The sequence below is a fragment of the Corticium candelabrum genome, chromosome 2 (genome assembly GCF_963422355.1).
Source record: "Corticium candelabrum chromosome 2, ooCorCand1.1, whole genome shotgun sequence".
Lineage (NCBI taxonomy): Eukaryota > Metazoa > Porifera > Homoscleromorpha > Homosclerophorida > Plakinidae > Corticium > Corticium candelabrum.
In genome coordinates, this window is record NC_085086.1 from 1,325,021 (window position 1) to 1,342,520 (window position 17,500).

At 42.7% G+C, this 17,500-nt stretch overlaps 2 protein-coding genes across 2 annotated transcripts in view; both read left to right on the plus strand.

Annotated features, from left to right (window-relative positions):
* Window positions 1-3,412, plus strand: part of LOC134198319 (mitogen-activated protein kinase kinase kinase kinase 5-like) — a 27,876-nt gene extending 24,464 nt beyond the window's left edge. Inside the window, exons 19-26 of the mRNA XM_062667688.1 lie at window positions 460-521; window positions 597-700; window positions 766-863; window positions 931-1,010; window positions 1,115-1,180; window positions 2,732-2,824; window positions 2,880-3,006; window positions 3,107-3,412. Of these exons, the coding sequence (XP_062523672.1) occupies window positions 460-521; window positions 597-700; window positions 766-863; window positions 931-1,010; window positions 1,115-1,180; window positions 2,732-2,824; window positions 2,880-3,006; window positions 3,107-3,197 (721 nt within the window). The 3' untranslated portion in view covers window positions 3,198-3,412. The remainder of the gene's footprint in view (window positions 1-459; window positions 522-596; window positions 701-765; window positions 864-930; window positions 1,011-1,114; window positions 1,181-2,731; window positions 2,825-2,879; window positions 3,007-3,106) is intronic.
* A 10,843-nt stretch (window positions 3,413-14,255) lies between these two features.
* LOC134198536 (uncharacterized) overlaps window positions 14,256-17,500 on the plus strand; it is a 4,691-nt gene continuing 1,446 nt past the window's right edge. The window contains exons 1-3 of the mRNA XM_062667950.1: window positions 14,256-14,442; window positions 14,616-14,958; window positions 17,031-17,500. The exon at window positions 17,031-17,500 is cut by the window's right edge and continues 358 nt beyond it. Coding sequence (XP_062523934.1) covers window positions 14,272-14,442; window positions 14,616-14,958; window positions 17,031-17,500 — 984 coding nt within the window. The 5' untranslated portion in view covers window positions 14,256-14,271. The remainder of the gene's footprint in view (window positions 14,443-14,615; window positions 14,959-17,030) is intronic.

A 17,500-nucleotide genomic window follows, 5' to 3' on the forward strand; every position in this document is an offset into this window, starting at 1 on the left:
CTGTCGGGTGTCTGTCTGTCTCTCTGTCTTTCTTTCTGTCCGTCTGTCTGTCGGTCTGTCTGTCTGTGTCTGTCTGTCGGTCGGTTTCTGTCTGTCTATCTGTCTGTCTGTCTGTCTGTCTGTGTCTGTCTGTCTGTCGGTCTGTCTGTCTGTCTGTCTGTCGGTCTGTCTTATATTTTGAACAATGATAACTACAATAACCATCAACAGAAAGGTAAGAATAAAGTTCAGTGATTACAATAAAGTTTGTTTGTCTGTCTGTCTCTGTCTGTCTCTATCTGTCTGTCTGTCTGTCTGTCTGTCTCTGTCTGTCTGTCTGTCTCAGTCTGTCCATCTGTCCATCCATCCGACCAACCGTTCTTCTGCTCGTCCATCTGTTGGTTTGTTTGTCTGTCAATACACGTCGACATCTAAACTATCGATTTATCATCAATTTGTATACATTTCTCATCGTTTTAGGAGAAGGCTAGTACATACATCGAAGGTACCCGACTCCAGAGGCTGCATGAAATGTTGTGTTGGTGAGACAGTCCCATCATTTACATATACATTCCTTTTGTTTATATTAACTAACCATGCTCTATCTCGTCTGCCAGCCCGCAATCCATTCAGCGATCAACAGTTTCTCTGTGCTGCCACTACCAACAAAATTATCTTGATGCAATGGTACCAACCAATGCAGAAATTTATGATGGTCAACGTAAGATGACCCGCACTGTTGTGTACAGTTGAGTCTATGTATGTATTTGATATGTATTTGTATAGTCGTATCCATACACATTGTCATCACCTCTCACAGTCTTTGAGCCAATCGTATTGAAAGATCACGAATATCCAGAGCTGATCACGGCTGTTTATGAAGAGTAAGAGCTTTAGTCAACTTGATGAAAGCATTTTTGAGGTGTCATTGTGTGTTTGTTCTGCTTGTAGTGAGCACGACAGTCATAATTTGTATTTCGAGACGATCAACTTGAACACGTCAACCAGTTGGTATCCTCAACCGTATGCAGGTAAGGGACAGAGATATTGTGTGTGTGTGTGTGTGTGTGTGTGTGTGTGTGTGTGTGTGTGTGTGTTGGTGTTGGTGTTCGTGTTTGATGATTGCTTGCTGCAGGACGGCTGTTGTCTACGAACACCGTGTGTCAGTTAGAGAAGGACACCGTGCTTGTCTGCTATGACCGTGAGTCTCTTGTTTTATTAGCTTGTTTTTGGGGGGTTTGCCTTTATGCAAACAGAAAGGTAGACAAAGTGACAATAGACTCTGTTGTGGTTTCTCGTACAGACGTGGATCAAAATATGTGCATAGAGGGTTGTGTGAATGGTTTGACATGCAGGCAGAGTGACAAAGAGGGACAGACAGAGATATACAGATAGAGAGACAGACAGACAGACAGACAGACACACGAGTCAATTTCGTTTGTTTGGTCTGATTGTTTTCGTGGGCTGCATATCCACCATCGCAGGGAGCTGAGGAGTCGTTATACAACTACAGACAACAGACTGGACATCATAGTTTGACTCGGACATTGGAAAGAACGTTGACCTAGACATCTCCCTCTCCCACGCATGGAGTAGTGGCATCTTTCCATCATCTGCTGGTGTTAGTGGTGCCACTGCAGAGAGGAGAGCAGACAGAAAGAAAGAGAAATACAGCAAACAGCAATTACCAGGTGGCATAATTGCCACTGTAACCCCACTGGTAATGGAGCATTTTGGAGCTTGGGGGATCGACGTCTGGAAACTTCTGTGCAAAGTATCAAGGAAGTCATCGGACAAAGTGGGCCGACCGAATGCTGCGGAGTTTATCGACTTCTGGTCCAAATTCTTTTCTGTTCAGCTCCAGCAGTGTAATACTAGAGTCATCTCTAGAAAGCTATCGTCGCTGTCTGAAGACAGCAGATGTGACCTCTTTGCCACCCAGTACTTCAGCCACTAGCTGGTACTGGAGGCTTTGCTTGTACACTGTAGCTTCTAAGTGTAGTCCTCATTTTGTTGTACATGAGTTTCAATTTTAGCTTAGTTTAGTTGATGAACACTACTAGTACTTGGACAGTACATAGTACCCTGCGTTGTGAAATGTATCATTGATAGAAGTTCAAATATATGTGATTAACAGACAGACAGACAGACAGACCGACAGGTGAACTGAAGTGTTCATACACATTGAATGAACAAGTGGATCAGCCCGTCATTGTATAGAAGATATAGCTCTTCTTAGAATGGGCGTTCATGTGCTATGTGAAATCTCTGGGCCAGTACATTTTGGACAATCCACCTGGAACTCAGCAAGAGACGTAGAATGGCACTGATGGTGGTGCAACTGTGGGCTGGACACCAAGGTCCACAAGTGCCTGTTTGCATCATTATCTTATTTTCCAAGCCAGAGGTTTTATCCGACCTCATACAATGGCTGGTACTCATTTCAGACTTGAGCTTGTGACTCAAACAACTGAACTACACACACATGCACACACGTACACACGGACAGACAGACAGACAGACAGACACACACACACACACACGCGCGCGCGCGCACACACACACACACACACACACACACACACACACATGCACACACACACACACACACACTCATGGACAGACAGACAGACAGACACAGACACACACACCACTTATTTAGATGCATGGACAGACGTAGTACTACACCTTCAACATTTGTTAGGACAGTCATCTGTGTCATGTGTGTTATGTGATCATATCAATCGTTTAGGACGATGCAAGTTTGTTACTGTCAGAGGAACCCTCAAACCAAGCACACGGCAGGCATCTCTCTTAGAGTTTGACCATGAACCACAACACATCGGTAGACGATTTCCATTTTGTATTAGTGTAATGTGACAGTAAACTCTGTTTCTCAGTCTGTCTTCAGGGCAGTGTGTTGAGCTTTTACGAGCATGGAATGCAAGGAAAGAACCTCGGCAATGGACAGGTCACGTCCCAAGTTTCGGATAGACACAGGAAGTTTAGACTTCTTGGATCTGACAAGTTAGTTACATGACACACACACACACACACACACACACACACACACACACACACACACACACACACACACAATTTGTTTATTTGTTGTTTTTCCATGCAGGGTGATTATTGTTGAGAGTCGACCTTCTGACGATCCACAGGCTCCTTCCAACATCTACATTTTAGCAGGCTCCGAAGAACAAATCAAGTGACTTAGTTGTGTAATGGATTGATAGATAGGCACTGTTTTCACTTGCTGTATGGCTAGCATAAACTGTCGTTACATGATCTCAGACTTGGATCTCAGAAGGTTTCTCTTTGTTATGTATTACTGTATTGTACTTACGGTGTTTTTCAACGTGTTGATGTAGAGATGTTTGTGATAATGTGTAGTAAATATTACAGAGAGAGAAAGAGAGAGAGAGGGTCATCATTCTGTTCATGGCGATATGCATCGAAGTCTAAGTGACTATTGTACTGGAGGGATGCATCTCACAATGCATTAGACTATTATATTGGAGGGATGCATCTCACAATACACTAGACTATTATATTGGAGGGCTGCATCTCACAATACATTATTGTATTGGAGGGATGCATCTCATAATACACTAGACTATTGTGTTGGAGGGATGCATCTCACATTACACTAGATTATTGTATTGGAGAGATGCATCTCACAATACAGTAGACTATTATATTGGAGGGATGCATCTCACATTACATTAGACTATTGTATTGGAGGGATGCATCTCTCAATACACTAAACTATTGTATTGGAGAGATGCATCTCACAATACACTAGACTATTGTATTGGAGGGATGCATCTCACATTACATTAGACTATTGTATTGGAGGGATGCATCTCTCAATACACTAAACTATTGTATTGGAGAGATGCATCTCACAATACACTAGACTATTGTATTGGAGGGATGCATCTCACAATACAGTAGACTATTATATTGGAGGGATGCATCTCACAATACATTAGACTACTGTATTGGAGGGATGCATCTCACATTACATTAGACTATTGTATTGGAGGGATGCATCTCTCAATACACTAAACTATTGTATTGGAGAGATGCATCTCACAATACACTAGACTATTGTATTGGAGGGATGCATCTCACAATACATTAGACTATTGTATGGGAGGGATGCATCTCATTATACACTAGCAGTGTTCGAAATTGCGGTTGCCAATTCGCCAATGGCGACTAAAACTTTCCGCTGGCGACTGCATGTTTCAAAGGTAGTCACCAGATTTCGTAAAATCTTACGTCTGCGGCGCTAGGCGGCTTGCAGTCTCTGGAGAGTCAAATTGCGCTTGTGTAGCTAATTAGCTGATCTTGTTACAGTTGAGTTGCAACTTTTTACACTGTGTTGTGACGTGACACTCTGTAGCACGCGGAATGTATTCAAAACATTTGTATCCTGCAGGTTGGATTGGCGTGACCGCATCTCATTACTCACTTCCGCGATTTCACGTTTGGGGAATAGAGAGAGACGCGTGTGTACTGTATAAGCGTACATGTTGCTATGATGACCAACACAACACAGCTGGTAGCAGCACACTTGTAGGTGTGTTCACACTATGGTTTCGGATTCCAACCCTGTTGCACCTGCTCCACGGAAGTTGGTTTGCGTCCGGTTTGGAGCTATCAAAACATTCCAGCTGTTTAGCGCGTAGTAACAAGAGTAGCATTCTGCCTAGTGCATAGTGACAAGAGTAGCAGTCTAGGGGCTAGCAAGGAAAGCATCGTCTTACTGTGGTGGGTCCTGCAAGAAACAGGGCGTCAACAGCAGGAATCTCGTGCGTGCAAGATGACAGAGGAAGTTGTCTTCATCACTATCGCAGTGATACCATAGCGTACCGAATTGTTGTGGCGTCCGTCATGCGGGAGTATGCTAACTCTATTGTCAGACGCCATGTGTAGTAGTCAAACCCAGTTCAATATTTGTACTCTATGCTGCTAGATATCTACTCGTATTACGCAAATCAAAACATATCACATCATAGTTTGCAAACCATATGATACGCCTTTCATCAAAATAGCATTAGGAGATAAACGGTAAAAGCAGTTAGTCTATTTAGTTAATTAAATGGTTAGTAAAAAACGACTAGATTCAGTCGAGAATTACTAGTAGAGAACAACTGCACGCCAAATACAAAGTAAGATTTACTCCTCCTCACACTTCTACTTTGAATGCTGATAATGAACAGTAATTCAATCCAACCAATCCAAACTTTATAGTTCTCTAAAAGTTGAATTGTTCTCTGGTCCATGTTGTCATTGCCATGATTGGTGTTGTTAGTTATACCAGTTGCTGAAGATAATTTTAGTTTTAACAAGTCAACAGAGTTGCTTTAATTAATGCTTGAGAGCAAAAATTATAATTATTTGTAAAATAATTTGTCCTCTGCATAAACATTGTATTAGATAGGGAGCATGAAAAAATAGACAGTCTAGTGTCCACGGCGGTTGTGACCACGCCCACTTATTACACTGGCGAATAGCGAATTTTGGGAATTTCGAACACTGCACTAGACTGCATGACTACTGTATGCAGACATGCATCTCACAATAGTTTAGAGTAAGTGAGTTGTATTGGAAAGATGCATATCACAATACACATCCAAGTCTGTATGACTTAGTTCTCAGTCATGATACAGTGAGTACAGATGCATGCGATGCATCTAGTCCAATGTATTGAGAGACGGTCAACACATAGTTGGATTATAAGGAAACTTATTAATTTTAAGCTAAGTGTGTGAGAGTCTTTCCCAAAACTATACGTCCTGTTCGTTGACTTATTTGTCAACACATGTTGGTCGATCTAGGTAGGGAGGTCTTCAATTTTTAAGGAACGTTAACCCTGAGGAACCAGTCTGGTCTTACCCTATCTACTCTACTTGTATATCATCACTGTCCATGCAATGCAAGTCTCTGTACAAGCATCATAGAAACATACAACCAAAGTTTGATAGAAAACTGTTGATGTAACTATGAGATGGCTTGTTAACGGTGAGGAGGTTGTGCAATTCTGATCTCCTTTCACTTCAAGACTTTGAGACTGTGAGCTGACTAAAGACGAAGACTTTCGATCACAATATGATGCAATATTTGTCCTGTTTCTTATACTGTACCATGAAGTTGTTTAGAATATAAATCTGTTTAAGTCTAAAGATCTGCAGCAGTTTGTCTGATTGGTTACCACAGGCCAGTGCCTATAATGGATTTTCTGACTGACAAGACTAGCACATAAGGCAGACCAAACACTGTACGGCAGGTCTACTGTAGGCTGAGCCACAACCAAGACTAGACGGCTAGGCAAACACACAGAAAGAAAATGTTTATGGAATGATTAATGTACGTCGAATGCAACGCGCAGAAAATATCAACAACATCTTGGCCACTAATTCATGCATGCAGCAAATTTGGAGGAAACGCTTTGGGAAAGCGAGGCTTTATTGACCCGAGCGTCTGGTTATGGCTGTTGATATATTTGGGGTCGTGCAGCGACAAGACGCGACGGAATTGGAAGAGCTCGTCACAGCGAATCCGTCCGCTTTGCAACTCACAACCGACTACAAATACATCGACGGTTGCGCACTGGTGAGTGTGAGCATCCTGTGACGTTGATCGCGTTAGAGGCGCTTGCATTGTTCGCTTAATTAATATTTGATTTTCGCTTCTACCGACTCATTGCTAGGCTGTGTAGCGAGCATTAGTGTATGTAGTAGGAGTGCATGTCAACAGGTTTTGGTCATGCCACTTTCAGTATGCATGGATGTATAGAGAGCTTGCATGTTGTCTTCGCGGAAATCGGGCATAGGTGTTTGGAGACTGTTTATTAGTGTCGATGTTTTTAGGAGAAATAGCTATATAGTTAACGACGCGATGTACTTTAGGGCAGCTATAGTTTTACCTGGTTGTCAATCTAGCTGCTTTTTGTTCTGGCATTTGCTTTGTCTGTTTGCTCGTCTTGTGTCTGTCTGTCTGCTTGCCTATCTGTTTGTCGGTTTGTCTGTGTGCCTGACTGACTGTCTGTCTGTTTACCTGTTTACCTGTTGTTGTTGTGTGCGCGTGTGTGTTTGTTTGTTTGTTTGTGTGTGTGTGTGTGTGTGTGCATGTGTGTGTCTTTGTCTCTCTCGCTGTGTGTGCATGTGTGTGTCTTTGTCTCTCTCGCTGTGTGTGTGTGTGTGTGTGTGTGTGTGTGTGTGTGTGTGTGTGTGTGTGTGTGTGTGTGTGTGTGTGTAGACAATTTAAGGTTAGAGACGTACATAAGAGACTCAGTTAACTTATTTTAAAACGTGAGGATACACTAAACTAGTCATTCATTGGTTATGCAGCTCTAACAAGTGATAATTTCATTCTTCTTGGGTGCATCTGCTCATATTCATGCACTAGTTCGTTGTTCCTTGTTCATGCAATGATGAGATGCTCTAGACTCTGGCATATTGAGTATGATCAAAACTTGGAAATTGGAGATACTCTATTGCGAATATCACACAATAGTTTTTTCAGGGTTGTAGCATGGCATGGGCTAGACTGGGCTATAGCCCCATCATTTGTAGGCGTGGTAGTAAAATTTGTGGACTGTAAATACGTGTGAAGACCAAAGCTGTACACACACACACACACACACACACACACACACACACACACACACACACACACACACACACACACTCTCTCTCTCTCTCTCTCACACACACACACACACACACACACACACACACACACACAAACACACACTTTTTTCAGTCTGTATCTGCCACTGATTCTACCTTATTAGTCCAATAAAAGTGGGCGTGTTCGTAAAGTGTGTGTGCCTATAAAAGTGGGCGTGTCACATAACATGGTGAGGTCTAACCCCCATTTCTAGAGGTCACGCTACGCTCATGGTTTGTCAAGACAAGATATTGTTCATGATGTGTAGAATTATGTTTTAGTCTTTATGTCAGAAGCAACTTAGTCGTTCTACAGCAGACTTGGCATTGGTTGGCTTTTTGAACTTCCTAACTTCTTTGTAGAAGAAGGACTGAAGAGCTGCCACGGTTCTCTAAAGATTAACACTAGTATGTAGTACTAGTAGTATAGGTATAGCTAGGTATTTGTTTGTTTGTGTGTATGCTTTGTATGTACTTGCACCAGGTTTCTGTGTGTGACAACAACAATAACAACAACGACATCATAGCCAGTAAATTGAATCTTTATGACTATCAATGCCAGAGTTATTATTCAGAGGTCGCCAAGTTGGGATAAGGCTGGTGCTTTTGTGTGGCACTCGGAATTCATTCTAGTGCCCAACGGAAATGCCACGCCGACGCAGACACACCTGGGCAAGACTGATTTGAGCCTACCTACCCACCTACCTACCCACCTACCTACCTACCTACCTATCTACCTACCTACCTACCTACCTGCCTACCTGCCTACACATGTACATACATACATACATTTATACATATGTACATGCATACATTTATACATACGTACATACATACATACTCAACGAGTCATGTATGTATGTATGTACCTACCTACCTACCTACCTACCTACCTGCACACGTACATACATACATACATACATTTATACATACATACATACATACATACATAATTTATACATACGTACATACATACATACTCAACGAGTCATGTATGTATGTGTCATCATGGTACATTCGATCATGATGTTTTGTGTTCAGTTACAGTCGTGACGGCAGCATCTGCTTGAGTACCTTCAAGCCTTGGTGCCAGATCTTTGCTTGCTTGGTGCCCAAGACCAACATCTGGTGCCACAGTTGGCCACCCCTGTTATTCTATTGGTTGACATCCTGTGTTGTGTGGTTACAAATGATCTTTCTCTGTCTCAGATGGTTTTCTCATGGAAATACTTCGGGATCCGCCACTGTAAATCAAGTCAATACTTTTATTTTACACCAGGCAGCAACTAAGACGTTGGCATTAAAATCTGTAATTTTTAATGAATGTATTGAGGAACTGCGAAACGTATATTGATTTTAATTTGGCCTAAACACAAATCACATTTATTAAAATATACAAAATATTCAAAAATTAGTATTTTATAGAAATTATAAAAATATGTATAGAAATTAAATTTTTGCGAAATGCCAAGTCTGTTGTCTTGAAATTGAATTTCAAAAATGCGAGTTACAAATTGTGGTGCATTTGTTGGTTGCATTGTAAAGGTTTGCGTTCTATTGAAATTGAAAGTTTGTGGATGTATGTAATGGATAATTCGATGTAATAAAATACGTGGCTTTACGGAAAAAGAAAGGGAGTGTGGGAAATAATACGGAAAGTGACGTCAATCCAAAAGGTTAATTACCTGAAACCAAAAAGATATATGATAGTTTAGAGGCGTTATTAAAGAGATCCGTTTTCAGTGAAAGTATCTAAAGTTTGTATGACAACTCACTATGGAGATGGAAGCCCCAGTGTGGCAGAACGACTTCCTTTCTCCCTTTTTATATCCACCGGTATGTTTGCATCATCTGTGAGAATAACTGTAGAAGCTTGTCTGCAAGGGAATCTGCTCAATCAGTTGCCACTGTCACTGAATGCATGACTTGGGAAGGAGGGACCTATATTATTAGATCACTTCATGCAGTTTCCTGGCTTCTGGCTTCTTTCTTTAACATATTTATATCAATACAATCTGCTTTCATATGCTTACATATAATAGTTTGTGTGGGTAAACATTACACTAATTAAAATGTGTGTCTGTCTGTCTGTCTGTCTGTCTGTCTGTCTGTCTGTCTGTCTGTCTGTCTGTCTGTCTATCTGTCTGTCTGTCTGTCTGTGTGTCTGTCTGTTTCTGTCTGTGTCTGTGTCTGTGTGTGTGTGTGTCTGTCTGTGTGTGTCTGTCTGTGTGTGTCTGTGTGTGTGTGTGTGTGTGTGTGTGTGTGTGTGTGTGAGAGAGTGTGTGTGTGTGCGTGTGTGTAGAGAGGGCAACTGTGAGTATGTAACGAAATTTATGAATTGTGTCTTTTACGTTGTGATCTCTGTCTATCTCAGTTTATCAACAGATTTAATTTGACATGTTAGACTTCTTCACATACATTCTCTCAATTAACTAAGTGTTGTTGTATTGTATTGTAATACTTCTGATCAATGGTTTGTAGTTGCTCTGTGTGTGTCTAGGTACAGGACAGATGGTTGCCTATTCATATAGTGTGTGCAATGGGAGATATTGACTTGGTCAAGATTATCACTAACTTTGGCAGAGAGAATCTTTGTGTGAAGACACCAGTGAGTATAGCACAAACTCTACATTTGGCAATAATTATTAAGTTGAACATTTATTTAAGTCAAGAATTTGTACTCTTAAATGAATATGCAGCAGAATGATACTGGGTTTCCTTTTGCTTCTTGTTAAGTTGTTTGTGGTGTGTGTGTGTGTGTGTGTGTGTGTGTGTGTGTGTGTGTGTGTGTGTGTGTGTGTGTGTGTGTGTCTGTGTCTGTGTGTCTGTGTCTGTGTCTGTGTCTGTGTCTGTGTCTGCGTGTCATGGTGTTTGTCTGTGTCTGTTTGTGTCTGCGTGTCACTGTGTGTGTCTGTGTTTGTGTGTGCTTTTTTACATATACGATGAGTTACTTTGACTTTTGGAATCATGTAGTAAAGCTTTCTTCCAGCCACTGGTTGTAGTTGCATGCTAAGAGACAAGTTGGTGGGAAGGATCCTTGACAGATAAATGGGCAGTCAGTCAAGCAGGGATACAGATTTTTGATTAGGCAGCACCCAGAAATGCATACAAAACATTCGTTGCTGACAAACGAACAGGCAGGCTGACCACAGACAAGCAGACAGACAGTCAAAAGACAATGACAATGAACAGTGTGACAGACGGAGTGTGACTAAGAGATGGGCTGGCAGGTACACAGAAAGACAGAAAGATGGACATATGGATAGACCAGCTAATAGTATAAGGTTCAAGAATTTTATCAAAAATTGTATCAACTGTCTTACTAGTCTGCACTAAATGAGTCAGGACGCATAGTGTATGTCAAAAACTCTTATGTGTGTAACCAGCTTATCATGTTTATCTGTTTTGTAGCACAATGCGATATTGCCATTTCATTTGGCAAGCTTTTCAGGCAATGTGTCCGTTCTAGAGTTCTTGTACGAAATAGATTCAAGTGTATTGCACACGAAAGATCAGGTATAATACCCATGCATCTTTTCTGCATATGTCACTGCCTTATAGTCTTTGTTGCCATAACTATGTTTAGATTGGTAGGACAGCACTGCATTATGCTTGCAGAGGGAACAATGAGGCAGCCATCAGATGGCTGCAACAAAGAGGTTTAAACCTCAATGAGAGAGACAAGGTATAACAGCCGGATTTGGTGTTGTTGTTTATCATATAGGTTTCTGATAAATCTAAATTTTAAGATATGTTTTACAGTGCTAATATACTTTATCAACATGTCACAACTGGTATTAGTGTTCTATACATGTGGGAACTATTGTCTTCCTGTCTGTCAGTATAGGAGAGGCCATGCAATTCAGTGGCAGATCCAGAGTTTTGAAGGGGTTGGTGCACTTTAGCTATGATACTGACAATGTGACATCACAAACCAAAGATCAAGTCATAGAGTGACCTACTCACCCTGCCCCATCTAGTCAGACAGACTGATAATGGAAATATACCATACTATGATAGAGATGCTTAGCAAAATTTGATGAATGGAGATCCTTCCACCACTACGGATCTTGCAACGCACCATCAAGAAACTGGATATTTTTCACTGTTGGCTGCTTCTCCGTCTCCTGTACTTGGGTCTCAAAAAGGACAGACGGGCGCTAGATCTCGCCTAGTCATACCTTTTTGCCATGTCTTGCTACGCGCGCGCCTGTTGCGCCACTGTTTAGATCCCCTACTGCTGAATTGAGGCAAGTTAAGGTATGATTGATTTACGTACTTCATCAGGTTTCAACCGCATTGGCATGAAAATGGTTGAGGAGAATGAAAATCTTGTTCTCAGAGTTGATCTCAAAGATTGACCTAATAATTGATGTAGTTGTTGTAATGACTTGTTCTGTCTATACATTGGCTGCAATGTATTGGTGGAATGTCAATGGAATGGTGGACTTTTAATGAGTTCCGAAATAGGTGTTTTAGTTTGTGATTGTATTGTATTTGCATAATGTATGGCATGTCCTTCTGCGTGTGTGTGTGTGTGTGTGTGTGTGTGTGTGTGTGTGTGTGTGTGTGTGTGTGTGTGTGTGTGTGTGTGTGTGTGTGTATTTAACAACATTCTTGTTACCAGCGAGGTTACTCTCCATTGTTGACTGCGTGTATCTGTGGCTACCCGGTTGCCATTGATTGTCTCATTCGTCTCAACTGTTCAACAGACATTACAAATAACGTGAGTTTGAACACAATTTATGTTAAAGCGAGAGCTAAGTGAGTACTTTCTAGTATGGAGACACACCTTTTCATATTGCAGTCAAGTCTCGTTACACCAGTAACGAGGTGAAGGGAAAGGTCATTGATTCTCTTATAAAACACAATGTCACTGCAAACAAGACGAACAAGGTAGGCCAACAGATTTGCGTTGGTGTAGGCAGAAAAAGCGTCTTTGTCACCTACTGATTGATTATTCCTTTGATCCTGTTTATGCTCCATCCTATTTATCTCTATGTCACTGCTGTTCTGCTCTTTTCAGGAAGGCAAGTTACCTCACGAGTTTGTGTATGGTGAACTACGCGGACAAGTGCAAGCATATGCTGTACGCAAACTGATTGATATTTCCTTACCAGAATTACTCCAGAAATTCACATTTTGATATTACTGTTTGTAGAAATCTCAACGTCTTGCTCCACTCTTTGAAACCGGTGTCGTGCGCCCCAACACCGTCAAAGTGTATCTGATTGGCAGTACCATGGCAGGCAAGACGACCTTCGTCTGCATCCTCACCGGCGAGGGTGACCCGTTCAACGTGCTGGAACGCACACCGGGCATCGACATCTTTGAGCTGACAACCGAACAGGTTGCTCATCTGAAGCTCTTCGACGTGGCCGGGCATGATCTCTTTCATACCACACACTCGTTCTTCTTTGGTGGCGCTTCGGTTCTCTTTGTGTACATTGTGGACACGGAGAGATCACTGGCAGAAATGGAGGAGGATGCAATGCACTGGTTGGCGTTTGTCTACTCGGGTCGCCCACCCGATGCTCCGACTCCTTATGTCATTGTGTTGGGAAGCAGAGGAGAGAAGGGCAGAACGAGGCAGATCAAATTGGAGAGTCTGATGAAGACGATCAAGAGGAGGTTTGGAGATCGATTCATCTTTATTGGCGAACCGAAGGCTCTGGACCTACGACAGGCGAACTCGCAGGTGATGCAGAATGTTAAGACAATGCTGTTTGCAGGAGCACAACGCTGTTTGGAGGTACGTGTAAATTTGTAACATTTGGCTGTTTGGTAGTTTGATGCATGGTACAGCTCTTTGGGCGGCCGTTGGTGTTGTCAAGTTTCCATCTTTACTTGTTGTTTGTCTCTTTGTTTGTTGGTATTTGTGTGTTTGTTTGTCTGTCTGTCTGTCCGTCTGTCTGTCCGTCCATCCGTCTGTCTGTCTGTCTGTCTGTCTGCCTGCCTGTCTGCCTGCCTGTCTGCCTGCCTGCCTGTCTGCCTGCCTGCCTACCTGCCTGTTTGTCTGTTTGTCTGTTTTTGTCTGTCTGTGGGTTTGTCAACTTGTTTGTCTGCATGTGTGTTCGTCCGTCCGTTTTTCTCTTTGTTTGTCTTTGTTGATTTGTTTGTTTGCAGGTCTGTCTGTGTGTGTGTATGTATGAATGTATGGACGTGTGTTAGTTTGTTTGTCCAATTTTTGTCTCTCTGCTTGTTTATATCTGTTTGTCATTTGTCTTTTTGTGTCGTCCCTTGTTTGTTAGTTAGTTTGTCTGTCAGTCTGTCCGTCTGTCTATCCGTCCGTCTGTTTCATCTCTCTTTTTTTGGGAGACATAATCACTAAGTTTCATCAGAAAGGCTACTCACATAAGAAACAATTTCTGTGGTTCTTTTAGTAAAATCTTATGAAGTGTGTGTGTGTGTGTGTGTGTGTGTGTGTGTGTGTGTGTGTGTGTGTGTGTGTGTGTGTGCGTGCGTGTGTGTGCTGTTCGCAAACGGTTATCATGTGCCTTTCGTCTAGTCTTCTTTGGCATTCACTTTCATGTTTAACACAATTTTTCAGTGTGTTCCAGATGTACCTCTCGTTTGCTACAACATCCGAGAAACGGTTTTACCCATGCTACGCGAAGAACAACGACTGTCGCACGCAGAACCGGCCAGCATTCCCTGCGGCCATTTCTTTATCGAGAGGGAAGCATTTCAGACTATGGTACAGAAGATATGCGCTCTCCTGCAAGACTCAGAGATGTATGCTCTCACAGAGCAATATTTATGTGACAGTGCTGAGGTATAGTTATCCCTTCTGTGTGTGTGTGTGTGTGTGTGTGTGTGTGTGTGTGTGTGCGTGTGTGCGTGCGTGTGCGTGTGCGTGTGCATGTGTGTGTGTGTGTGTGTGTGTGTGTGTGTGTGTCTGTGTGTCTGTGTTGCATGTGCTTTGATGCTGTTATTGTCGTTGTACAGCTTGTTGACGGAGGGAGGCATTTAGTGACCAACACGCTGTGGTTATGCCGTTACATTATGGGTCCTATAATCTCATCCAGAGCTTGCAAAGATTCGGAAGAATTTCAAATCAGAATGGAAGCGATGCCCGACGGCACTGCGTTCTTGGAGAACGTCGCTGACGCTCTGGATCGTTTCAGTCTGCTGTACGGCACGCCGGCCGTCAATGCGTCAGCAGCAGTCGAAATTCTCTGCTACATGGGGCTCACACTGCGTCTCCCGACCGAGAACCGATTTTTGTTTCCGGCTTTGATCCAAGAGGATAAGCCACTGACAGTTTGGACGCCACCAGAAGAGAATACTGGTAATTCAAAACCTCAAACTTTATACAATAAGTTTACTAAGGGTATTTACCGTATAAGCTCAAATTAGTCCTGCACCAGTAATACGCCCCTCACCCTATTAACTTCCCCATCCGCAACTGGCTGAAAGAAATATGCTCCTTATGGGGTTGTTATATTAGCAAGACTACCCGTGCTTTGTATGAAAGTCCCGTAAACATGCATACCTTTAGCTAAGAACAAGGAAACATTCAAGCGTTAAAATTTCATTGAGAGAATTTGCGTCGATTCACTCTTGAGGAAAGGCTGAAGATTGAGAAGGCGAAAGTAATTGGAAACTCAGGGCGGCAGCACGAGAACATGACGTGAAGAACGAGATGGTGAGGGAATAGCCGAGTAAAGACACAGACCTTCAAGCTGTTGGTCAACCAAGGAAGTCGCTCAGAAGGAGGCGCAGCGCACCCCAGTAAGTCCCGCATCGGCGGCTGGCTGAAGGAATAAGCCCTGCAGGGCTTGTTTGAGGTAATACAGTAGTAGGGGCCGGTACAATGGTGTATAGCCATGAACTGTGGGATGCGAGGATTGGGAAGATCAAGGCAAGCTGTTTCTCAGAACTGGTTTCATACATTGCATGGTACGTGTAGTTAGTCTCCTTGGTTTACAAATTAAGTGTTTCTGTATCAACAACTACCCTTCGCAGTGGCGTATGTTATAGGGTTTTCAGGAGCGGAACAAATTTTATTTTTGGCAGTCAATACCTCTCTCTAAGGCCTGATTAGTTCTTACTTTGTGCTATTGTGAGCATTGAGACTGAGCTTTAAGACAAGGGGTATTGTGGTTTATGTTCCGCTCAATGATATTAGCATTATGTCTGTTGATGACAGTGATCAGACCATTTTTGGGTGAAAATCTTTGAAAATGATATACTAAAACTTTCAATAAGTCAATGTCAGTGTGATTAACAATAGTATAGTAGTTTTAGTGAGTGACTACTGATGCAAGTACGGTTTTGTTAAGTTACTGTTGTGCTTGACGCTTGCTTGGGTGGGACCACCGTTGATGACCCCATGACATACGCTCTTGGTTGTCCATATTGAAAGATTGTGGCAAGATATACTAAACTGGGTTGGATACTCCATATCGCACTTCGCAAGTCTTTGCGCGTAATCTCTCCTTCATTCTCCGTTGTACAGTAGCTACTCTTCTATCTGGGAGGGATATGGATTCAAGCGTTTATAAGCGAGACTTGTTAAAAAAATAGACAAGGTCATCTATACAGGGCTCCAGGTGGTCTTCCCTTGAAGATCGATGTGTGTGTGGCATTGATGGGTATTCAGTGCCTCGAGCCAATGTGAATATAGAGTTCACATTCCTTGATACTGCACGTTGCCTTCAGGGGCATTGGCCCCCTAACACCAAGCTAGTATCAGTCTTGCCATCATGACGAATGGAGAACAATGGCTCATGTGTTACGGATTTGGACCCTCCTTCTGGATCTGCCTGGATCCAAAGGCACTTCTCTGTCACTCCATTGTCATGATAGCAACAGTTCTTATATACTACCGTATTTCCACGAATAGTTCTTCATGGGGCAATATTTTTCATAGATCTGAAACATGGGGCATTATTTGAGCATGGGGCGCAATTCGAGCATGGGGCATTATTATATTATTGCAAGCACAGAGACTGTTGCGTTGTTTGTTTGCATGCCATCACACTACAGAAAGAAAACGAACAAACTATGTAATCTAATCTACAGTCTTGTTGTTATGTGTCCTGGTTGCTTTTACTTTCACTCGAGTTGTGTTCCTGGTCTGTTGCATACGTTGAATCTTCTTGTCAGTCAGTGGTTCTTCCTGGGTGTTTATTTTATCTCAAAGATACACATTGATAGACACACATGCATATAACTGTGTTTGAATACTACAGCAGTGGGGCACTAATCAAGTATGGGCATTATTATTTCGTTATAGTCTTACCATGGGGCACCTAGCGGGGGCCACCTACTTTGTAAGCCAACGACTCCACTGATTTGACTATTGATTTCGTCTTAATTAATCAATTTACTGTTTACATGTATTGCTGCTTCATTTAGGTATGGTGTACGCTGGTATTCGTTTGCAATGCCAATTCGATATCGAGATCATCTCTCCGGCCGTCATGCCGCTATTGCAGTGCGAGGCAGCGCAACGGCGTGACGAGATGCACGTCATCCTCTGGAATGGCGGACTGTACGCCGTCGAAGTCGGCGACCATGTGGATCCGACCGTCGAGGCCGTCGTTTGCGTCAGCGACAAGAAGAGAGCGATACGAGCTTTGGACATTACCGCGCGGGGGCCGCCTCATTTTCAACACGACGTCAAAAAATTTCTCGATAAATTAGAGAAGATGACGATGCGCATTGTCGACGCCAAGTGTCCCGGCACGAGGATCGAAAAGCAATTCCTGAGCCACCAGCACATCACACGACACACGCAGCGGCCTATTGCGCATTCTCTGAACGACATCCGGGCAGCGAAACGCCACAATGGCATCGTCATGAAGACAACCAATGCAGAAACAGTG